At 43.2% G+C, this 25452-nt stretch overlaps 1 protein-coding gene across 6 annotated transcripts in view; it reads left to right on the top strand.

Annotated features, from left to right (window-relative positions):
* RAF1 (Raf-1 proto-oncogene, serine/threonine kinase) overlaps positions 1–25452 on the top strand; it is a 250516-nt gene that overhangs the window by 169194 nt on the left and 55870 nt on the right. For all 6 annotated transcript variants that reach the window (XM_029600790.1, XM_029600794.1, XM_029600789.1 and 3 more), the window contains one exon: positions 16131–16307. In XM_029600790.1, coding sequence (XP_029456650.1) covers positions 16131–16307 — 177 coding nt within the window. The remainder of the gene's footprint in view (positions 1–16130; positions 16308–25452) is intronic.

The following is a 25452-nucleotide window of genomic DNA, read 5'->3' as shown; positions in this document are numbered from 1 at the left end:
AGGATCTCAGTCTCTGATGATTACTGCAAATGCTCTTCTTAATACTTGCATTGCGCCAAACAGCATCTTTCTGAAGCTTGTTAACGTGTTTATATATACAGGCAACATATCCCAAATAGAACACAAGAAAGCATGGTAATGTCTTAAAGTCCACAAAGTAAATGGAATATCTTCTGGATCTTTAAATGTGTGCAGCTTTTATTATCAAAAACTCCTGTTGCTAAATATTTAGAGCTTTGAAAACCTGTGTGCCCCCCCCCCCCCCCATCATGGTTCCGTGTTTCACCCATAGGCTGCATCGGGAGGGATGAAAAACACAATTTAAATTCTGTGATGAGGAAAAGGAGAGTACAAAATAGTGAGGCATTGAGGAAATACCAAAAGAGGCACAGCAAGGAAAACGCAACAAGCATATACCATACCAGAAATTCTTAGGGGCGGATTTTAAGAGCCCTACTCGCCTAAATCCGCCCAAATCCAGGCGGATTTAGGCAAGCAGGGCCCTGCGCGCAGGTGAGCCTATTTTACATAGGCCTACTGGCGCGCGCAGAGCCCCGGGACTCGCGTAAGTCTCGGGGTTTTCTGAGGGGGGCGTGTCGGGGGGGCGGGCCCGAACCGCGCGGCGTTTTTCGGGGCATGTCGGGAGCGTTCCGGGGGCGGGCCCGGGGGCATGGCTACGGCCCGGGGTGGTCCGGGGGCATGGCCGCGTCCTCCGGACCAGCCCCCAGGTTGCGTCCCGGCGCGCTAGCGGCCCGCTGGCACGCGGGGATTTACGCCTCCCTCTGGGAGGCGTAAATCCCCCAACAAAGGTAAGGGGGGGGTTTAGACAGGGCCGGGCGGGTGGGTTAGGTAGGGGAAGGGAGGGGAAGGTGTGGGGAGGGCAAAAGAAAATTCCCTCCGAGGCCGCTCCGAAATCGGAGCGGCCTCTGAGGGAACGGGGGTAGGCTGCGCGGCTTGGCGCGCGCCGGCTATACGGAATTGATAGCCTTGCGCGCGCCGATCCAGGATTTTAGCGGATACGCGTGGCTACGCGCGTATCTACTAAAATCCCGCGTACTTTTGCTTGCGCCTGATGCGCCAGCAAAAGTACGCCAAATTGCGCGGTTTGAAAATCTACCCCTTAATGCATAAGTTCCAGGAGCTCTTACAGAAGTATACCTGAAGTGTATCTTATAACAGCAAATGAAGCCACTGCTTTTCGCACCGCAAAGCTCAGCCAATCCACTATACATCACATGGTCAAAATGGGCCAATTTCAAATACAAGCTGTCAAAAAAAAAAACACCTCAAGCCCAGGTCTGAAGCATAGTCAAACCACTGCATGCTACATGGTCAGAAAGGGCTAATCAAAATGCTTACATATAAGCTGACAGAGGATTGAAGCTGCAGAGTCAATGCAAACCAATCCTCATCACATGGGCAAATTAAGCCAATCAGAGTGCATAAAAGATGTCAGAAGGCTGAAGCAGGAACTGAACACAGTCAATACACTTCTCGGAGTACATACATATCAATTGACAGAGAAAAATATGAGTTGCAAAAAAAAAAAGCCTAAAACTGAGTGTGTTCAAATATATAGTACAGCAAAAATAGTAACACTATTCACAGAAATGCAAACGCAAGAAATTGGCTAGCAAACAGGTCGATACTGTAAGACCGAGGGAGAGCGGACGAACGCCCGCTCTCCCGGCGCGCGCACCAGCCCTTTGCTGGTGCGGGCGATTCAGTATTTAAATGAGGTGACGCGGGAAAAACGGGGAAAAGGAGGCGCTAGGGACACTAGCGCGTCCCTAGCGCCTCCTTTTTGTCAGGAGCGGCTGTCAGTGGGTTTGACAGCCGACACTCAATTTTGCCGGCGTCGGTTCTCGAGCCCGCTGACAGCCACGGGCTCGGAAACCGGACGCCGGCAAAATTGAGCATCCGGTTTTCGGCCCGACAGCCGCGGGTGCACAGAAAAGCAGTTTTTACTGCTTTTCTGTGCACTTTCCTGGCGCCGGAAGAAATTAGCGCCGACCCAAAGGTCGGCGCTAATTTCTTAGAGTAAAATGTGCGGCTTGGCTGCACATTTTACTTACTGGATCCCGCGCGCATACCTAATAGGGCCATCAACATGCATTTGCATGTTGAGGGCGCTATTAGGTGCTGCGGGTGGGCCGCGTGTTTTCCTCCCCTTACTGAATAAGGGGTAAGGGAAAACACGCGTCCAGAGCAGGCTGACAGTGCGCTCCGACGGAGCACACTTTACTGTATCGACCTGAAAGTAAATTGAATCCACAGGCAAGAGGATCACAGGAACTGAGATCACAAAAAAAAATGAGACCACTCAATGCCTCATTTTGTACTCTCCTGTTCTTCTTTAAGAATTTAAATTGTGTTGTTTTTCGTGCCTCCCGACGCAGCCTACGAGCGAAACACAGAACCGTGTTGGGGGATGCACACACTTTCAAAACTCTAAATATTTGGCAACAGGAATTTTTGATAATGAAAGCTGCATACCTTTAAAGATCCAGAAGATATTCCATTTACTGGGGTAGATTTTCAAATACCGCGAATAGGCGTACTTTTGTTGGCGCTCCAGGCGCAAACAAAAGTACGCTGGATTTTAGTAGATACGCGCGTAGCCGCTAAAATCCGGGATCGGCGCGCGCAAGGCTATCGATTCTGTATAGCCGGCGCGCGCCGAGCCGCGCAGCCTACCTCCATTCCCTCCGAGGCCGCTCCGAAATCGGAGCGGCCTCGAAGGGAACTTTCCTTTGCCCTCCCCTCACCTTCCCCTCCCTTCCCCTACCTAACCCACCCGACCGGCCCTGTCTAAACCCCTCACTTACCTTTGTCGGGGGATTTACGCCTCCCGGAGGGAGAAGTAAATCACCGCGCGCCAGCGGGCCGCTAGCGCGCCGGGACGCAACCTGGGGGCGGGTCCGGAGGGCACGGCCACGCCCCTGGACCGCCCCGGGCCGTAGCCACGCCCCCGAGCCCGCCCCCGGAACGCTCCAGACACGCCCCGAAAACGCCGCTGCACTCGGTCCTGCCCCCCGACACGCCCCCTCCGAAAACCCTGGGACTTACGCAAGTCCCGGGGCTCTGCGCGCGCCGGTAGGCCTATGTAAAATAGGCTCACCGGCGTGCAGGGCCCTGCTCGCCTAAATCCGCCCGGATTTGGGCGGATTTAGGCGAGCAGGGCTCTTAAAATCCGCCCCACTATGTGGACTTTAAGTCATTACCTTGCTTTCTTGTGCTGTACCTTGATATTGTCAAGTGTGGTTTGAATACTCTCTGCCCTGTTACTAGCCAGACAGGTAGGCCACATTTTTTGGTCTTTGCATCTCTTGGTACTTGTTGATCTTTTCTCTCTCCATACATAGTACAGAAGAGTCACTGAGTACTGACATTTCAATTAGAAATGCTGTTTTTGTTGTTTTCTCCTTTACTGCTCTGTCTGGTTTTTTAGCATCAAGCATTTAATTGGTCTGGGAATGAATCACTATACCCTAATTTATGCGAAGAATGTATGTAAAGATAAAATGACAACTGTAAATATAAAGTAAAAGGTGGGGCAGAGCTGTGGTGGAGCTTGATTGGGCTCCCCTCCCAACTCAAAAAGGTGTCCCACTGCCCCAGGCACAGGTTCGTAATCGCAGCCATAAGGCTAAGAAGGGGTCATTTACACTTCCAGGCTCAAATCATGCTTTTGGCTGAGATTTGATAATGAATGTATTCATGGTACCCAATGTTCTGCACTGCTGTCTTATTGGGAATGAGACTAGGCACTAATGAGAAATGAACAGTTGCTAATTGATTTCTAGGGGTGTTAATTAAGCACCATTGGGTTCTAGATTGCATTTAATCGCAATCTATTTTGAGAGCAAGTTTTTAGCAGTCTCCTAAAAACAGTACTAGATTGCATAGAAAGAGAAAAGATTGGCAGAGGTTTTTCTGCATCAGCTATGTCCTATAGATATGGCTTACCGAGACAGAAACTGTTGAATACTATGTCAAATCATGCTGATCTGGAGAATTGTGTTCTTCTTTTCTATGCAGTATTTACTGAACTCTATCCCAAGACCATTGACCAGTGGACTGAGTCCAAGTTAAAGGTTTTACTTCAGATAATTGCCATTGATTATTTGATTCCCTCCCTGAATAAATGACTGTAGTTTGTGCAATAGCTTTTGCAATTGCCATGTCAGTTGTGTGATTCTGTCTAGTGAAAGCTAATTATATACCTTTTATTCAGATTCATGGGCAAGAGAAGACCAACAATTCTGCTGCTTCACAGGGATTTATTCAAAATCCCCATACTCTTTGTAATTGGCCTAGATTACCATTTGAGCTATTTTGAAAACTCATCTAGACAGCAGAGGAATGTGAATGTACCCCGCACTGCATGAAGCAATAGAATTTCTCTTTTGTTATGAAATATCTGGTTTTATATGACTCAGGAAAAAGAAACCATTTATGTAAGCCACAAGAATGACCATGTTTCTTTCTTAGGAAGCCCACACAAAAAAATGACAGAGTAAAATAATTTCCAATGCTGTGCTTACCACAACTAATTCAAAAAATTGCTTAGTTTTGAATGGAACCGCATCAGCAAGCCAGACGGCGGCAGTGACAATACACTTGCCGCCCGGACTACTCATCACTTGCGGTGTAGATGTTACAACTAGTGCGTTTGAGAAGATATTCAATAATGTGATTCAAAATCAACTTGAAAAATCAGCTGGTCCCAGACAGAACTTCAGAAATAAGCCCAACAAAAAACTTCAGAAATAAGCCCGACAGCGGCCGGTGTTTCGCGATCCGGAGATCGCTTCCTCAGGAGAACATTATAGGCTGTAGATAAGGGTGCTGATAAACAAAAAAGTACAACTTGTCAAATATTTAGAAAATGGAACGGAGTACTTATCTTAAAGCGGCACAGCTTCACACACCTTCTATACGGACGCGAGCGTCTCAAATGTTAATGCAAAAGAAACGGGACAGCGGGAGCCTTGAAAACGCCATGTCTTTAAAAAGCCCGCGCTTATTGTGCGTGATGATGTCAGGACATTACTGACATCACTGACGTTGAGTAACCATAGTTACATGTAAACATTCAAAGAAAATGAAGAGAAACCGAAACCAACTAAAGAAACACTTGAAGTTCTAAAGATGAATTCAAACCTGCAGGTTCCACACAGCCAAGTCGATGAATCCAGCGTTGTTCGGCACGGAGGAGCCAAACGTTAAAGTCCCCACCTCTCCAATGAGGAGAGAGTTGTTCGAGCACACAAACTTTAAGATCATCAAAGGTGTGTTGTAAACGAGAACAATGAGCAGTAAGCGGAGCTGTCAACCGGCCTGTAGAAATACATGACCGGTGCTCTATCAAGCGGGTCTTCAGTGCCCGTTGCGTTTTGCCAACTTACAGGAGGTGACAGGGGCATTGTATGATATAAACAACCCCTGTAGAACGGCAATCTGTGATTTGTTTGAGTACGAAAGTAAAGTCTATTCTAGTAAAATGAATCGCTGATGTAGTAATCATAACGTGGCACACTGTACATTTTATTTTTTATTTTATTTTATTTAAAATTTTTATATACCGGCATTCATGATACAATCACATCATGCCGGTTTACATAGAACAGGGGTGTACAAAGAACAAATGAGTAACCTTTTAGTGAGGAGGAAGCAGTTACAAATAACAAGGTACTAGAACTGGGAGTAGAGAAGAAAGGGAGAGGATAACATTAGATAAAGATATTTACATTAAATTAACATTTTTACAATGGGAGGTAGTTCAACAGGCTGCAAGGGTTAATCAGTGTCCGGGAATGCTTTTTTGAACAGCCAGTACATGTGCCACTGGACCGGCTGACCCGATCATCTACACCTTTTATCAAACTACACTACGTGATTTGAGGACTGCTTTCACTGCAGATCGGACTTATACTAATTTGACCAGATCCGAGGCACAAGCACTGAAAGATTTACAAGCCAACAGTGCTTTGATCATTAAACCAGCGGATAAAGGTGGTAAGATTGTTATCATGGATAGAGCCCAATACACAGCAGAGGCTCTAAGACAACTACAGAACAATCATTTTTATTTACCCCTTGCATCAGATCCCACAACAGATATTTCAAATCTAATTTCACAAGTAGTTCAAATTGGAATAGAACAAGGTTTTCTTACCACTCATGAAATCACTTTTCTACTGAATAAACATCCAGTAGTTCCTGTTTTCTACCATTTACCTAAAATCCATAAAAATATTCATGATCCACCGGGTAGGCCCATCGTATCCGGTAAAGGTTCCATTCTTGAACCATTGTAAAAATTTGTTGACCATTTTTTAGCACCTTTTGTGAGCCAACAAGCCTCGTATATCAGAGATTCACAGCAGATAGTCCAATTTTTACAGTGTTTTGACGAAGACACCTCCCAACTGTTGCTTGTTACTTTAGACGTTGAAGCGTTGTATACTTGCATTCCGCAAGATGATATGCTAGAGATTGCAGCAACTTTTTTTGATGCCAGACCACGTCCTCACAGGATACCAACTAGTTTTCTGTCAGCATTACTGGACATCGCACTGACCAAAAATTTTTTTGTTTTTGAAGGCACTTACTATCAGCAGATTTGTGGCACCGCCATGGGTGCCACAATGGCTCCGGATTTGGCCAACCTCTACATGGCAGTTTTTGAAGAGACTTGGATTTATCAACACAATCCTTTCATACAACACATTCATACTTGGAAACGGTATATCGATGATATCCTCCTGTTATGGAAAGGTACACCATCGATGGTTCAAGATTTTCTCACCTGGCTCAACACACGGAACTCTCATTTACGCTTCACTTTAGAATTTCACACCACGTCTATTCATTTTTTAGATATAAAAATTTTGAAAAAACCATTTGGGTTTGACACCACCATTTACAGAAAACCTGTTGCCTCCAATACGTTTCTACATTATACCAGTGCGCATCCTCGATCACTAAAAGTGAATCTTCCGGTCAGCCAGTTCTTTAGGTTGAGAAGGTTATGTACCTCTACAGAAGAATATTGTTTTCAAGCAGGCCATCTGAAGGATCGCTTCATCAAAAGAGGGTATCCTCCCCGCTGTGTGAAACGAGCTTTGACTCGAGCTCGTTTTACCGATAGAGAGTGGCTTTTTTTGCCTCGTTCAATGGAACCTGCAGACATTTTGACCTATGTGTTGCCATTCTCCACGATGACACACACTATGAAACGCATTGTGCATCACAATTGGCATATGCTACAAATCTATAATGAATTTCAGGACATTCCTAGGTTTTCTTTTACTCGTAGTTCTAACATGAAAGACCTTTTGGTTCACTCCGACTCTACAGCACCTCAGTTAAGCAACATGACAGGAGCTCACACTCCTTGTGGCACATGTACAGTGTGCCACGTTATGATTACTACATCAGCGATTCATTTTACTAGAATAGACTTTACTTTCGAACTCAAACAAATCACAGATTGCCGTTCTACAGGGGTTGTTTATATCATACAATGCCCCTGTCACCTCCTGTATGTTGGCAAAACGCAACGGGCACTGAAGACCCGCTTGATAGAGCACCGGTCATGTATTTCTACAGGCCGGTTGACAGCTCCGCTTACTGCTCATTGTTCTCGTTTACAACACACCTTTGATGATCTTAAAGTTTGTGTGCTCGAACAACTCTCTCCTCATTGGAGAGGTGGGGACTTTAACGTTTGGCTCCTCCGTGCCGAACAACGCTGGATTCATCGACTTGGCTGTGTGGAACCTGCAGGTTTGAATTCATCTTTAGAACTTCAAGTGTTTCTTTAGTTGGTTTCGGTTTCTCTTCATTTTCTTTGAATGTTTACATGTAACTATGATTACTCAACGTCAGTGACGTCAGTAATGTCCTGACGTCATCACGCACAATAAGCGCGGGCTTTTTAAAGACATGGCGTTTTCAAGGCTCCCGCTGTCCCGTTTCTTTTGCATTAACATTTGAGACGCTCGCGTCCGTATAGAAGGTGTGTGAAGCTGTGCCGCTTTAAGATAAGTACTCCGTTCCATTTTCTAAATATTTAACAAGTTGTACTTTTTTGTTTATCAGCACCCTTATCTACAGCCTATAATGTTCTCCTGAGGAAGCGATCTCCGGATCGCGAAACACCGGCCGCTGTCGGGCTTATTTCTGAAGTTTTTTGTCGGGCTTATTTCTGAAGTTCTGTCTGGGACCAGCTGATTTTTCAAGTTGATTTTGAATCACATTATTGAATATCTTCTCAAACGCACTAGTTGTAACATCTACACCGCAAGTGACGAGTAGTCCGGGCGGCAAGTGTATTGTCACTGCCGCCGTCTGGCTTGCTGATGCGGTTCCATTCAAAACTAAGCAATTTTTTGAATTAGTTGTGGTCAGCACAGCATTGGAAATTATTTTACTCTGTCTTTTTTTTTGTGTGGGCTTTTGATATATAAGACAAGTGCCGAAGTTCTTTGTTGCATTGTTTTCTTTCTTAGGAAGCCCATTCCATTTTAATGTACTCTTCTAGCGGTTAATTTTAATTCCCTGGTTTCCCTACATCCAGGAAGAATTTATTGACTCTGGATCACTTGCTTCTCTAAATCGCATCCAAGCTGGGTGCATGGACATTTGCTGAAGAAGCATCTCCTTTTTAATGTAAAAAAGAAAAAAATAGTTTGTAGACCTCACTCTTTAAAAAAAAACCCAAAAAACCCAATACTTTTTTGCCTGAAATCATTAAGGAAGATATTTACAGTAAATTAACCATATTTTCCTGCCCAGATATCCTTGTATGCCATTTATTTGGACTATGATACTAATTGGCAAGGTCTAAAAAATTATTTAGAAAATGGAAGACACCATCCAAACATTTTTAGGAGCCAAGAAAATTTGTTGCTCTTTTGCTTTTTTTGGCCATATTGCTCTTTAATTTAATTTTTTTTTTTTTACTTTGCTCTCTTTTTCTAGGCACCTTCCCTCAAACCCCACGTCTCTCCTAGGTTCTTCCCCTCCTTCCAGGCATTCCTCTTCCACCTGTTGACAGCCACTGTGACACTCTTCTCCTCAGCTTGGACTCTGCCAACAGCAGCAGCCACTGCATCTGTCACTCACTCGGGCCCAGGTTCTGGCAGCTGCTGCATCTTTCCCTCTCCCCAGCCCAGTCCCTACCAATTTCTCTTCTGTTTGGCACCACGTCTTGAATTTTTTTTTTTTAACTTTATTTTTATATAAATTTACAATTTTCTGAAAATATACACAAGTTATATGCATTTAAGATTTATATAGACACATGAAAAGAAAAAACATATAATTAATGCATAATCTTTTGTGTTACCCAAGAACATAATCCATACCAGTAATTACAGAACCTAAGCGTAAAGAAAAAAATGGAGCATAAATTTATAGTAAATATACAAAAGATTTGTGTCTCAACCGTATCTAACAATTTAATTCTCCCAAAGGATGGTTATTTAGGATTCAAGAAACGTGTGCAATTGTTCTGGGTAGTTAAATACATATTTTGTATTCTGATTTATAATAACACATTTGCATGGAAAATGCAATAAGAACTTAGCACCACTCTGAGTGACCTTTTCCTTCATCGTTAGAAATTCCTTTCTTCTTATTTGAGTGTTTAGAGAAACATCAGGGAAGATCCTTATTGCAAAACCATGAAATTTTTCATTCTGATTTTTAAAATATAATTTGAGAATAGTATCTCTCTGAGAGAGATCTGCAAATTGTACTACTAGTGTGGCTCGCAATTTGATTTCCATATCGGATGACTTTTCAAGAAGTTCTGATAAATCTGTGTCATCTTTTTGTTCACCAGGCTCCTGTGTTAATAAATCATTATTAGGAACTTTTTGGGAGAGGTAATAAATCCTAGTTATTATTGGTAGTGTTTCTTCTGAGAATTTCAATATTCTCAGAAGATAACTCTTAAAAAGTTCTCTGGGTGACAGTAAATGTGTTCTAGGAAAGTTTAAAATACGTAGATTGGACCTTCTAATTTGATTCTCTAATAATTCAATTTTATTAGCTTGCATCTTTTCAGATTTAATCAAATTTAACTGAATACTCTCTATTTCCACAGCTCTCTGACCTAGATTGACTACTGTCTCTTCTAATTTTTCTGTCTTAGTCTGTAAAATCTTAGTATTATTTAAACTTTCCTGAACCATTACTGACAAATCATTAATAGACTTTTGCATTAGATATACCATCTTACCAATCCCATGTAATGTAAAATTAGAGGGAACTATAACAGAAACCCCAGACAATGCATTCCCTTGCGCTCCTTCCATCACTTTTTCTTTAGGATCAGACTTAGTACTATTATCAAGTAAATCAGTGTCAGTGAATAGAAAATGTCCTCCTCCTTTCCCCGTAGGTGGATCTGGGGTTAAGGGAGCCCCAGGGCTAAGAGATGTTTCACAAGTCTGGGAAATGTGGCCCTGCTCCTGGGCCTCAATTCCAACGACTTCTAGTCCTGGTGTAAGAGGTACAGCTTTACCAAAGATGTCTTGAATTCTTGGCTGGTTATTATTCACAACTGGTGTTGAAGTTGCTACTTTCCCTTTCCTCTTAGTGTGGGGCATACCCAAGAGGAAACGTACCCAGCTTTAAAAGAAAATGTACCTGATATATGAGTAGACTCTTTGGAAACACAGTCACTACGATCCAGTTCCGCGAATGGCTGCAAACTTGAACTCCCAGCACAATTAAACAATCCAATAGTAAGGATTCCTTTCAACTCCTGCGATCTCCTACGAGCTCCGACGAAGCCCGACAAAGCCCCGCGCCCCTTAGGCGCGCAGCTTTGGCGACGCGCCAACGGCGACGCGCCGTCCAAACGCCATTTTTATGGGCGTTTGTCTGGGCACCTCCCGATGACGTCAGACCCGGAAGGGAATCTCCAAATTAAATTCAGCTGCTCGACCCGCCAGCAGAAATGCAGTAATAGTCCCAATAGGAAGAAAAAACAGACCTCAGGGGTCCAAGGCTCAGGTATGAGTGCTGGGAGGGAGCAAGTCGCAGCCCCACTTCTTGAATTTTAGGCACTTGAGCAACTTGGTGCCCCAAATTTTTCAGCCTTGCCAATAGGCTTCTTTCTACGAATTGGTAGAGTACTCTTTTTGTGACCAAGTTGTGGAACATGTTGAAAGATTTCATTGTCAGATCTTTAAAGGAAGAAATATGTTTTTTTGCAATCAAACTCTGATTGTGCTGCTACTTCTAAAATGCTAAATTTTATTTGAAATGTCACCATTGGTTCATAGAAGTTTATGCTTTCCTTTATTGTAATATATATATTGTAAAGAACACCTGTGAAGTGGATAAATCCTAGATAAGCCCACACAATTCAACTCCAGGTAGACTCTTATCGAGTCAGAGAAGAGATTAGCTATAAGGCTATAAAAAAAACAAAAACCCAAGTAAAGGAAAGCATAAACTTCTACGGACCAAGGGTGACATTTCAAATAAAATTTAGCATTTTAGAAGTAGCAGCACAGTCAGAGTTTGATTGCAAAAAACATATTGCTTCCTTTAAAGATCTGACAATGAAATCTTTCAACATATATATACTTCTTTTTCAAGAAGATTCCTTACCCAGTAAAAATATTGCTTTGTTAATATATAAGGCTTGGGGTAACCTGCACGGATTGGCAGTTACTACCATAAGAAACTTGCTTGGCAGACTGGATGGACCATTTGGTCTTTTTCTGCCGATGTTTCTATGCTTATGTCTGTCCATGTCTTTTTTTTAACTGCACATGCTCAGTAGTATGTGTGCATCACTTTTCTGTCAATGAAAAGTTACACGCAAACACGGGATCTACTTAGTGTTTGGGTACTCATGAGATCTACTTAGTGTTTGGCTACTTGCCAGGTACTTGTAAGTTGGATTGGCCATTGTTGGAAAGAGGATGCAGGGCTTGATGGACCCTTGGTCTGACCCAGTATGGCAACTTCTTATGTTCTTATGACAGAAATTGACTGGTTCTCAGCACTCGTGTGCTCGATCTGCAGCTGCTGGTGTCTTCCTTCCTCTCTGTCCCTTCCTCCCTTCACCCTCCGCTTCCATGCAAGACTTTAGACCAAGGTTACCTACCACTAATCTACCTCTATCCCCTGCAGTAACTCTTACTAGTAGCAGCAGGAGGAGGAACACTGTGGTGCCTGGGGCCATGTCGTCGTCCACTGCTGTCCAGGGCCTGGTTTGCTTTGAACCACAATATAAACTGGTATCCTGCACAACTGAAACAGGTTCTGTGAGGCAGAAGAGGAGGATATGGTCAAGGTACTGCCACTCCCCTGCTGATTCAGCTCAGTGCTTTGAAAGAGGTATTGGCAGGGGGAAGGGAAAATTAAGTGGGGTGAGGGGATCCTTGAGAGACTGGGTATGATAAGGGGATTGAGCAAATTTACACATATGTACATTCAAAAGGGGTGGTTGGGTGATTGTGTATCTGATGCAGCCTGATAAAAATACAATATGAAGACATACAATAAATCAAAAGACACTAATGAAGTAGTGATCCATATTTGTGCCCCAAAAGTGAACATTTATCTCTCTTAGAGCTATGTTTATTTGGTGAGGAAGCAATAATCCAGTAATCCGTTTTGTGTAACAATTTGAAAGGGTTCTAATGCTAGATTCCAGATTTAGTAGTAGTCCTTTTCTCTGTGACTGATGTTGTAGGATATATTTTTCTGTTGGATCGTCTGCTTCAGCTGATATTTTCATTGTATGATGAATGATGACTTGTGTCTTTTTTTTTTCAGTGTATTGTATGAGTTTTAATAGAAGTACCACTGATTTGGTGTTTCTTAGCACTTTGGAAGTTTAGGGTGTCCTAAGAAGGAATTAGGTAAAAAAAAAAAAAAAGCTAAGATATTGAAGTGCTGCTCGGATTTTGGGAGGGATATGGACCTTCAAACTGGTCCCGGTCTGGCCTTCTTCTGAAGAACCAGGTTCAGTTTCTGCTTGGAGGTCTGTTTCTCGGGATAGTCGAGGAAACTGGGCACGGGAGGTTCGTTACTGCCTGTGCTAGGCAGGTGTGGCAGAATCTTCATCCTTCCCTCTTGGGTGCAGGTTGTAATGGGGTTGGTTGGATTGCCGGGGAATGTATGGAAAGAGAGGTCAAAAGTCCACGCCTCCTCCCTTTCCCTCTGCCTTCAATAGCTCTATATAGTACACATTCTTTGTCTTGTTTGTCCATATTTCCTGTTGGTTAAAATGAGCTACTGTTGACAACATTTGACATTTCCCTTACTAAGAAATTGTCCTCGTGTCCAGAAGATGAAATCAAGTGGTTTGTTCTGAAAATTACATAGGAAATTGGATATAATTTTCTGGTGTAAAAGATTTTTTTTTTATTATTCAGTTTAATAAACTAGGGCACTTTTAAAGCAAACTGCAGAGGTCTCTGACGTGGAGCATACGGTCTAAGAACTCAATCCAGCCTCAGAGGTGTGGACCTCCATTAGGCAAATAGTGGCTTTTCCTGCGCATCTGCTGTTGCAAACATGGATATTTGTCTGCCGTCTGTGCTGTTTTGAAACAGTAAAAAAAGAGCCTTCTGAATAAGAGCCTTAAAAGGGTTTGTAGTGTGCAGGAGACTGAGCCAGCCTATTCTCACCCTTACCAGGCTGTGCTTTGCCTGCAGCCCCATCTTGAAAGAGTTATTTACCCAGCTAGATAGTCTACCCCCTCTTTTTTTTTTTTTTTTTTTTTTTTTTAATTTCCTCAAGGCCTCTACTCTGAATAGATTTACTCCTCAATAGAAAGGAGTAAATGTGGGCAGCCTTGATTTTACCCATCAAGCTCTCATTTCTTTCCTACGGGAGGAATTGAGGGTTGTTGGGGGGTTTTTTTTGTTTGTTTGTTTGTTTTTTTTCATTTTTCTTGTGCGTCCATGGAAAACCATGGCTTGGGCTGGTTCCCACACTTTTTCCTTTCACTGTATCCAGTCTCATTAGGATGGGGGGGAGGAGGAGGGGGAGAAATCTTAGGAAATGTTTTGAGCCATTTCTCACTGCTTTCAAAGAGCATGCATTACAGTGACTTCAGCACATTGGGACACTTCCCTGTTCAAAAGCAGCTTTGGTGGGCCCTACCTGTCTGGAAAACATCTCAATACCCGCACTAATCACACACATCCGACTCTTCCCCTCAGCATTCTTATGTCATCCTCACATTTAATGCTCACAACTCCTATACTCCTGGGGCCTATACTACTCACACTTCAGTACTAAATCCCATGCTCAACTTATTCAGTATCACACACAGGACATCAGTTATACACAACAAAATCAACACCCCTCAAAAAATTAACATGACCTCGTTTTGCTGGGGGGAGGATACCCCACTCCAACCCATGGACCAGGAGCTGGTGCCTCATGGAATCGGGGGAGGGCTGACAAACATCCAGAAAAGACTCATTAGTGGACACAATCTAATAAGTGCAAAGCAAAGTATTAGTCTAGAGAAAAGACTCGGACTTTGGCAGCAAACATTGAACTCCCCAATAAAGTATACAGACCCTGACCTCCTGCAGAAAGGTAGGACATGAGATGTTCCGGAGTTGAGAGAGGGATCCACTGAGGGGTGGCAGTCCTTGTCCCAGTAGTATTCCCAGAGGACCAGCTGAAGGATGGCCAGTGGGCAGCAGCTGGGGGTTGAGACTAAGCTGCTGGCCCTGACTGCCTTTCTGCCTCTGAAGAAGTTGAGCGTGGGTATGTGATTACCTATATGTTGCTGTGCTGGGTCCAGTGTCTTGGCTATGGTGGTGCAATACCAGCATTGGAAGGGCCCATCTCCTGTCTCTCCTGCTTACCTACATCTCATGGTCTTTGGTAATTCTGAATAGCAGGCCTTCGAGAGAGTGGCAAGTCTTTTTGGCCTCCCGATATGTCCATTTCATTATATACAGCAGAGTTATCTCTGAGTACTGATATGCATTCCCTGTTCAGAGTAGTGAGAGCAGAGATACGTGGGGGTATCCTTGCCTAGAAGGCAGTATGCCAATATGTGTGATAGGTGTTACGTACATGGTAGCAGGGGGCTTGTAGGAACGGAATATATGAAGACAGAACCTATCTGTTGCATGACTGCTTGGGATGACGCCCCTTTGTGTGACACATGAGGTTGTTAGAATCCCCAGCTTTGCTGGCCTCTGTGGAAGTGGTCATAAGGGTGTGAGACTGTGACAGCAATGCAGGGGTGTAAGGGAAAGACATGCAGCTAGTGACCTGTGAATGGCTGCTTTTCATAAAGATGGTAGCAGTGAGATGATAGAGAATAAAGATTGGTTAGAATGGAAAAAGTTGTGAGGGTTTTTTGTTTTTGTTTTTAAGTAAATTTGGACACTAGCTGGTCTTTGCTAGCAAACAATTCATCATGCATTACAGCTTGCTGAGGTATTCATGAATTATTTTCTGATACTAAGTGGGGGGGAGGGGGGGTTGTGTGTAAGTGTGAGGATTTCCCCCATTGATTCCTAAGGAACCAAGGCAGGTAAGTCGTTCAAAGTATGCCAATGAATTGGTATGAAAATTGAAATCTGAGGAGGTTTTGGTTTTTTTGCCTTTGGTTCATTTTGACTTCCCAGCCAATGCATACTCAGTGGGGTTTGCTTGCCTGTCACTGTAGGGGACCAGTGTCATCCGAGTGATTCTTCATGGCCTCCTTTCTGATTTGAAATTGGGTGAATTGTGCCCTAAGTGGCAACTTGAGGAAGTGGGAGCTAATGATATGACATGTGTCTGTGTTAGAAGTAGGATTTGAATCTCATTCTAACCACTCTCTCTGCTGCCTTCTTCTGAACATTGTAATTCTAGATGGGAAGCAAAGGTAAAAATAGAAAATTCTGGGATTTTGATATGGAATCTGCCGCTTTACTTCAAGGCAAGTGATGTGGTCATTGTCTTCAGGTCATCGTGATAACTCTAGGTGTTCTCAAGAAAAATAGACATGCATAGAAAGCTTTTTAAATGACACGAGTAAAGTAAAATTTTAAGGATTCATGTTCTGAAAATGTTGGTTTTCGTGAATGTTCTGTTATTCTTAATACTTTGTTTTTCCCAAATCTTTTCAATAGAAAAACTCGGCATGTCAACATTTTGTTGTTCATGGGCTTCATGACAAAAGATAACCTGGCAATTGTGACACAGTGGTGTGAGGGAAGCAGCCTCTACAAACATTTACATGTTCAGGAGACCAAGTTCCAGATGTTCCAGCTGATTGACATTGCCAGACAAACAGCACAAGGAATGGAGTAAGTATGGGAGCTCATAACCAATAGGGACAGCTCTCAAAGTGCTATAACTTTTTTTTTTTTTTTTTCCCCCAAACATACTACACCAGTTTTTAGAACAGTGAATTTTGTTGTATGTCTGCTCATTCTAAGTTTCAAGGTGACAATGGCCAAACAAATAACTGTTCTCAAATGTTATTGAGAACATATTGCAAGCAACTGAAGTTGTGATAACAGGCTTTCAGGTTTCTGAAATACAGTCATGTAAATAAAGAAAGGTTTTAAACAGCAAATGTTAGGGCTGGGCTGGTAATTCAGAGGCAGCGCTGTGCACTGCCATGTGGGAAAACCTGCTTTGGATTTCTGGATCAGGCTTCTCCCCAGGCTTGCCAGGCCTGGACATGGTATGGAAGTAGGACTTCTGGATCCTGGAGAAGGAAGGCTCAGTTCTCACTCAGCATTTATTTCCAGTAACCAGACTTGGGGTTCACATTAGCCTGGTTCTAAGGGGAGTCCTATCGGAGGACTGTCGCTGTCATGGCAGGGCTGCCTTGAGATGAGTGGGGAGAACACTGAATGTTTACAGAATACAATGTTTTGTTCACAAATGTTAGGTTTTCTTTTCAGAATTTTTTTTTTTTAAATTCAGGCCTTTATATTAAGACACTTAGCCCTTAGAATCAGTACATTATGTACATTACTATCTGTAAAATTGTACTAGCAACTGCTCTAACATTGTTTCATGTCTCATTTCCTGGGTGTGTGTGTCTTCTGACAGAATAGAGGCCCACTGAGTCTTACTTGTGTTGAATTTGGCACTTATATTCTGCTCCTGGAACTTGGGTGGGTTATTGAACAGACTACAGCAGATCATTTAAATTTTTTGGTTTTCCTAACTGATAAATTAATTGGTAACATTTGGAGGGTGGAGGAAGAGAAATCTTTAAATTTCCCCAAGAAAGTGTCTGCTGTTGAATACTTACAAGCCCCTTCCTGGTGAGGCAACACTTGATGTAATACTGAGAACGGGACAGTGTCACAAGGGCTATGATAGGGGGCAACCTCTGAGGTCCAGTGGTCACCATACCATGGGGTTTAAAGTATACACTAGACCCAAGAATCAAACCATAAAACAAGGGTCCTAGACCTCAGAAGGTCCAATTTTAAGAAAATACATGATTGTGTTAAGAAGGTGGTACAGAGGAACTATGAACATCATCAGAAGGAAGACATTTTGAAATGGCAACCTTGTTAGAAATGAAAGACTAAAAATACCACTATGATTTACCAAAGAAGTAGGAGAAAAGTAAGAGCATTTGGAAAATATAATCTGATGTAGGAGGGAGGAGGGCAGGTGTAATTATCATCAGGAGAAACAAAGGGTGGAGGGAAGGACAGTTAGACTGGCAAAGGGTCAAATGGAAGAAAATAGTATTCAGTAAAGGCAGGGGATAAAACTTACTTTATATTAATGAAAAGAAGAAAACTAATAGGAGACTAGGAAGAATTTCAAAAAGAAATTCAAAGGAGGGCCACCAAAATGGTACATGGCCAGCACAGTTTGATAGTGGCTGATGATCTGAAGATAGCAAAGCAACGTGACAGGGTGGTGGCTAAGGTCAGAAAGATGCTGGACTGCACAGGGAGAGGCATAACCAGCTGGAAAATAGGGTGGATAAATGCCCCTGTACAGATCTTTGGTGAGGCCTTACCTGGAGTACTCTGTTCAATTCTGCAGACCCTATCAAAAAAAAGGATAGAGACAGGATGGAAGCGGGTCAGAGAAAGGGAATCAAAATGATATGGGGTCTGCATCAGAAGACTTAAGAGATGAGACTGAAGGGCGTAAATAAATATGCACACCCTGGAGGAGAGGACCTACAGAGGAGATATGATACAGGCTTTTAAATACCTGAAAGGTATTAATGGTGCACATAAGTCAAACTTTTTCTGATGGAAATGAAGCTGCAGAACCAAAGGGGCATGATATGGTACTCAGAGAGTATCACCTTAGGACCAACATCGCAAAATACTACACTGATAGGATGGTGGATGCATGGAATGTCCTCCTGGAAGAAGTGGTGAGGACAAGAACAGTAATGGAATCAAAAGAGCATGATAAACACTGTTGATCCCTAAAGGCTAGAGGATGGAAATGAAGAAATGGGGAAACCTGTAGCATTTCTGTGTGGAGGTAACTGGCATAGAACAGCAGTTACTTCCTTTAACAGAAAGCATGGGGGTAACCTGCATGGAGAGGCAGTTAGGGCCCTAAGCAAACTTGCTGGGCAAACTGGATGGACCAATTGGATCTTTATCTGTTGTCATTTATTATAATAAGCCATGCAGAGAGAGACAGACCGAAGGGGCTAAAGGATATAATCTGTAGACGAAAGGAAAGAACAGGGAAACATGATGCACGCATTTAGATATATAGCAGGCTTAACAAGGTACCAGAAAACAGCATTTTCTATAGAATGAAAAGCTCATGAACAAAAGGGTCATCATTTGAAGCTTGAGGAAGGGATGCTGGAAAGGAATGCAAAAAAATACTTTCACTGAGAGAGTGGTGAATCCCTGGAACCAGACGTCCAGCGGAGGGCATGATAGGAATCAGAATTCAACTAGGCTTGGGACAGGCACAGGGGCATCATCTTAATGGCAGGAGGAAGGGAGAAGACAGATAAAATAGAATTTGTGGCATACATGGCAGACTAGGTGGACCAAATAGTTCTTATGTGCAAACATCTTTTGCTTCTGTGACTCTAACAGTTATAACAGTCCTTGGAGCTTTCTTACATGAAAGGTCACGTAACAGAAGAAAAGTCTGACCATTTACAGAATGGTCTTTATTGCTTCTTTAGGCTTTTTTTTCTTAACATTTCAATCTATAATCCTGTATGATTTTATTATTAGTTGTATTCTAAAATGCAGGATTGTGTGCAGCATGCATAACTTTAGTAAACATCACTTTAGCACGTAGCCGAGTTTTTCCTTTAAACAAGTTGCAACTCTGTACATTGTTTTTAATGGATAATGAGGCATAACAGGTTTTCCGCACACATCGGGAAAGATGGAAGTAATCTTAGTTTAAAACAAATCTAGGCCTTTTAGTTCATAGGAGCATATTAGAAAAATGCTGCATCGTTTTATCCTTCTTTTAAAAAAAAAAATAAATAAAAAATTGGTATAATCTAGCTCCAATACAAAGCTCTTCTGCATGCTTGCAATTCACAAACTACTGAGAAAAAACTGTGTGGTATTAGTCATTTGAATGCGGAGTAAAGATATGCCATTAGGAAGATTTTTCAAAATCTGTACTACAATCTGTCTGTGCTTAAGGGTATGTTATGTCTTTTAGGTTCATGACGTTTATTAATTTTCTTGCATAAAAAAAAAAAAAAATCCAGGGCTGGCCCAATGGGGCATTGCTAGGAGGAGAACCTGCTGGGTTTGATTCCCGAGTCAGGTCTTCCGCTCCCCGGGACCTTCAAGGATGCTACGGAGGCAGCATTCATGGTCTATGTGCTGAGGGGAAGAAGCGAGGGAGTCCCAGTCATTGCATGATGGAGACACCTAGTGGCCAAATTTTAAGTTTCATGATTGCAGGGTTCCCAAAGAAGCCCTAGTGCCTTGTTCTCAGCCAAGGCATGTTGCTGCATTAACCGAGCTAAGTGAGTTGGGAAGGGGATATAAAATAAAGGGAAAAATCCAGTGAAGTTGTAAATGAAGGCTTATGGTGCTATAGCCCAGTAGAGGCCAGTTGTGACAGTCGGCATACTAGAGGAGCAGGAAGAAACTGAGCCCAAACCCTCAGCAAAAAAAAAGGAATTCATTATATAATTGCACTGATGATAGGTTTCATGACAGGAGCAACGTAATAGTAATACTTTTTCTAATCACTCAACATTTTTTTTTTTGTAGATTTAAATATCTCATTTTCCATATTACTCTGTGTACCTATAGTGTCTAAATGAGCCACATATTGCCTTTAAATTATTTGTTGCAGTAATTCTGCTACCTCTTTTTCACTTCCTGTCCAAAATAAACATTTCTGTCTGTCCTAGTTTTCTGTTCTACAGTAAACATTCTGCTGATCCCCAAGATTAATTAAATTGCTTCACCGTATTTAGAGCCCTGTTGTATTCTTAATCTGAAACTCTATAACCACACTTGATGCTGTGTTAAACTTCAGCCAGTTGCTGCATCACCTCTCTGCTCCTGCTGTAGTGAAAGGGAAATGCTACAGCGACTGCAGTTCCTTCAAAAGCAGCAAGTAAAAGTTACTGGGCCACCCTGCGAGGCCTGTCCTGCTTTGGGTTGGACATCTTGCATTCAGACACTAGCTAGACTTGTCAAATTTGGCAGAGGCATAGTCTACTGGGGATTATAAGTCTAAACATGTCATGTTGAAAATTGTAATATTTAAGAAACCTTAACGCAGCAGCGTTTATAGGAGTTGCATAGTGTGTGGCAGAAATCAGTGACTGAATGGCAAGGGGAACCATGGAAATTGATTAGATAACTAGCTTTGGCCACTAGGTGAGCACCATGCTTTTGAGGCTCTGTGGCAGAAACCTAAAGCCCAGATTTTAAAGGCCCTGCGCGTGTAAATTTCAGGGGTTACATACACGGTCGGGCCCTCCGCGCGCATTTTCTAAAGGGCCCGGACATGCGCGTAATCCCTGATATGCGCTGAAATGCCGGGCCTAAAGAAAGGGCCGGTGGGGGGTGTGGGCCGGGACAGCGCCATTAGATGCTGACCTGGGGAAGCGCATGCTGGCAACCGGCCGGCATGCGGAAGATACTGCTCCTCCAAAGCAGAAGTAAGTATGGAAACAAAACAAATAGGGGATAGTTAGGTTTAGGGTTGGGGAGGAGAGGGGAAAAGGTAGGAAGGGTAGTAGGGTTGAGGTTAGGGAAGTTCCCTTCCAGTTCGCTCTTTAATTGGAGCGGATTGGGAGGGAGCTGGTCTAGGCCCGAACGTGTCACTGCACAAGCACACGCGGATGTTAAAATCTGGCATGCATGTGCGCACAGATATCGCATTTTATAACATGCGTGCGGCGACACTGGCATGTTGTAAAATCCATACATCCATGTGCGCACGCCAAGAACCATGCAAACATGGACACGCACGGGCTCCTTTTAAAATCTAGCCCTAAGTGCAAGGCTGCCAGTGGTGACCACAAAAACAAATTTTGTCATTAGTGTTCATACGTAGGTGACCAATTGACTGCCAGCCTTCAGAAGAACTACTGTCACTCCAGATTGACAGCCTAATAGTTTATAACAAATTATTTTTCATGCGAGTTTCTTTCAATATCTTGAAAATTAAAAATAAAATAAGTTAAAGTCAGCAAAGTAGTTGAATAGACCATGAAATTCAAGCTAAAATAATTGCTTATCAAGGGATGTTAAGAAAATATTACTAGAAAATTCTTGACTGGGCTTATGAATAGTGTGTATTTTGTTTTAATATTTGTTTGACCACAGTTGGTATTTTGTCTTACTTTCCTCTCACTTCCCTTAACAATGGCTGCTGAGAAAACAAAGATCCCCAGTTGTGAGTGAAGATTGAAGCTGAATCTCCCTCAGTAGTGAAAGCTTTTGATGCTTTCTCTTGTCAGCAGTTGTTTCTGCAATATGTGGCTTTCTTCCCTCCCCTAAGATTTAGGTCATTACTTCCATGAAATGGCCAAACCCTACTTGTCATGGACAGTGACCCTGAGTTTCAGTAAATCATTTGGAGCTTTAGGGCTGATCCAGAACTAGATATGTCAGTTTTGTGGATAGACGTCAGAGGCTAAGCATTGACGTCAGTCTTGGTTAATAAAAATGACATTGTGGACTTTACCCAAGGGAGCTCTCTCTGTGTTCATTTTCCAGCTAGCCTCTCTTTAGGCGTAGCTTAAATACCTTAGGTCTTTTCCGTAGGTCAAATGCGAGTTCTTAATATTCTTGTGACTTGTTTTTGCCAAGCAGGATGTTTGCTAATTAGGAGGTAAATGTCAGCTTACTGTCAGGTCGATCCAGTAAAGTGTGCTCCATCGGAGCACACTGTCACCCTGCTCTGGACGCGTGTTTTCCCTTACCCCTTATTCAGTAAGGGGAGGAAAACACGCGGCCCACCTGCGGCACCTAATAGCGCCCTCAACATGCAAATGCATGTTGAGGGCCCTATTAGGTATTCCCGAGCGATCCAGTAAGTAAAATGTGCAGCCAAGCCGCACATTTTACTCTAAGAAATTAGCGCCGCCCAAAGGTCGGCGCTAATTTCTTCCGGCGCCAGGAAAGTGCACAGAAAAGCAGTAAAAACTGCTTTTCTGTGCACCCTCCGACTTAATATCATAGCGATATTAAGTCGGAGGTCCCCAAAAGTAAAAAAAAGTAAAAAAAAAAAAAAAAACAAAATTTTTGAATTCGGCCCGCAGCTGTCGGGCCGAAAACCGGACGCTCAATTTTGCCGGCGTCCGGTTTCCGAGCCCGTGGCTGTCAGCGGGCTCGAGAACCGACGCCGGCAAAATTGAGCGTCGGCTGTCAAACCCGCTGACAGCCGCCGCTCCAGGCCAAAAGGAGGCGCTAGGGACGCGCTAGTGTCCCTAGCGCCTCCTTTTCCTCGTTTGCACCGCGTCGCCTCATTTAAATACTGGATCGCTCGCACCGGCGAGGGGCCGGTGCGCGCGCCGGGAGAGCGGGCGTTCGTCCGCTCTCCCACGGACTTTACTGGATCGGGCTGTAAGTCTGTAAATGTTTCCTGATTTACAGTTGTTTCCAGCAGTCAGGTTATACTGATGTGCTGCCATGTGAATTTATTCTGTTCCTATCTGGATATATGTGTATATGTAAACATGTAGTCCTGGGGGAATTCTGCGGAGCGCAGAATTTGCACAGAATTCCCCCCCCCCACCCCCCCACACAGAATTGCCAAATTCTGCGCAGAAAATGCATTAGAAGATGAAGGCCCCGGCGTACTGCAAATGGAGCATGCACATTCACAATGAAGATGAAGGTCCCTGCGGGACATGCTCTGCTTGCAGCGTAGATGAAGGCCCTGGTGAGAGTGTATGTGTGTAGAGAGGTGTGTGTGAGAGGGGAGGGGGAGAGGGTATGGGGGAGAGGAGAGTGAGAGAGCAGGGGGTGAGCAGGGGAGAGGGGGGGGTGAGAGAGAGCAGGGGGTGCTTGAGTGTGGGTGCCAGAGAGAGAGAGCGAGCAGGGGAGGGGGGGGTGCTTGAGTGTGGGTGCCAGAGAGAGGGAGCCTATATGAGGAGATTGTGAAGGAATGTGTATGTGTGAGAGATTGGGAACTGGTGTGCATGTGAGGGTGGTAGCCTGTGTGAAGGGATTGTGTATGTGAGAGAGAACTTGTGTGAAGGGGTGCGCGAGAGAGAGTCATAGGTAGCCTGTGTGAGGGTGAATGTGTGTGAGAGAAAGGGAGTTTGTGTGGGTATATATGCAAGAGAGAGGGACCCTGTATGAGAGGATGTGTGTTTGTGTGTGTGTGTGTGTGTGTATGTGTGTGAGAGAGAGAGGAACAGAGGGAGCCTGAGTGAGGGGGCAGTACTGAGAATGGGTTCAAACTCTGGGAGTGGCGATAGAGTGGAGGGGAGAGATGCTGGCAGGTGGAGGAGTTGGGGCCTGAAAGGGCAAAGCAGCCAGAGGAGTAAGGAGAGGGAGTGGAAGGGACACTCTTACAGTGAATTTCTAGGGGAATTCTGCTCAAAATATTTAAAATTCTGCATCTTTAAGTAATAACTTTTTTCGGTATTAATTTAAAATGTAATTACTTAAAGAATAGTCTACCAACAATATCAAAAATCGAAAAGGTATCACCAGTATATTTTTATAATCACTTGACAATATATGCAGAAAACCAAATGTATGTAGGCCCCTTACTTTACAGAGTCTATATTATGTAACAGACACTATTTTTGTATAGGGTCACCTTGCTTTAATTTAAATTTCTCATCAATAGTCCATTTTTTGTTAGGAATTTTTCATTATAATAAAATCCTAGTGTCACATACTCCAGAGAGAGGGGACACAAATACTCATCTAGTCCGTAGTAATTCACCCGACACAGCTGTGTTTCGGACGATGCCGTCCTGCTTCAGGGGGTGTCCTTCAAAATTTCTTTTTTTTCTTTTTTGAGAGCGTCGTAGGGAAGCCTTTTCACTCCTTGGAATCGCATCTTCTTAATAATCCATGGCAGCCCTGTTGGACTGCATCTCTTTTTTTTGGTGATACCTTTTCGATTTTTGATATTGTTGGTAGACTATTTGGTACACTGGAGTACAGTGGATGTGGGTTATTTGGTTGTGATTACTTAAAGAATGTCATGTAAATTATGTTATTTCGACCAATGTTGTATTTCGAACGACGGCATACAAAACTTTTTAAATAAAATAAATATAAAATATGCAGAATTTTAAATGTATTTGCGCAGAATTCCCCCAGAAATAATGTGTGTGTGTGTGTAAAAAATACTTTAAAAAAAAAAAAGGGAAGCTGTGTTGCATAAGATAGGCAGGTTCTTTTTACAGTAAATTTAAGTAAAATATATTACAAAATATTTTATTATTTGAGTTTTCATATATGTTCCAGAAGTTGGGAATTTAGGTTTTTCCTCTTGAGTTCTGTTCACACATGAGCAGTGTATGCAGAAACCACAGGTTACTAAACTTTGCTTATTGTGATAATTGATATTGTCCTTTGACCGATTCATCTTCCTAGGGCTCCCCTACTCCACAATTAAACCTCTACAAATGCTACAAAATGCCACAGCAAGACTTATCGCAAATACCCGTAAACATGAACATATCACCCCCCTCCTTAGAGATCTACATTGGCTCCCTATCCTCTCCCGCATTCACTACAAAACATTGACCATAGTACACAGATCTATTCATGTCCACAACTCCAAATGGCTAGACATTCCTTTCAACTCTCCCCTGTCCACCCGACCCACCAGAACTGCCAACAAAGGCACCCTACTTGTACCTTCACTGAAAATAGCCCATCTCTCCTCCACACGCGACCGTGCCCTTTCAATTGCTGGCCCCGCCCTATGGAACTGCCTACCTCCTAACCTGCGTCTTGAACCATGTATGATTAAATTTAAAAAGTATCTTAAAAACTTGGTTATTTTAAACGAGCTTACCCAGAA

This window comes from Rhinatrema bivittatum, chromosome 4 (genome assembly GCF_901001135.1).
Source record: "Rhinatrema bivittatum chromosome 4, aRhiBiv1.1, whole genome shotgun sequence".
NCBI lineage: Eukaryota > Metazoa > Chordata > Amphibia > Gymnophiona > Rhinatrematidae > Rhinatrema > Rhinatrema bivittatum.
This window is presented reverse-complemented; position numbering and strand designations above follow the sequence as displayed.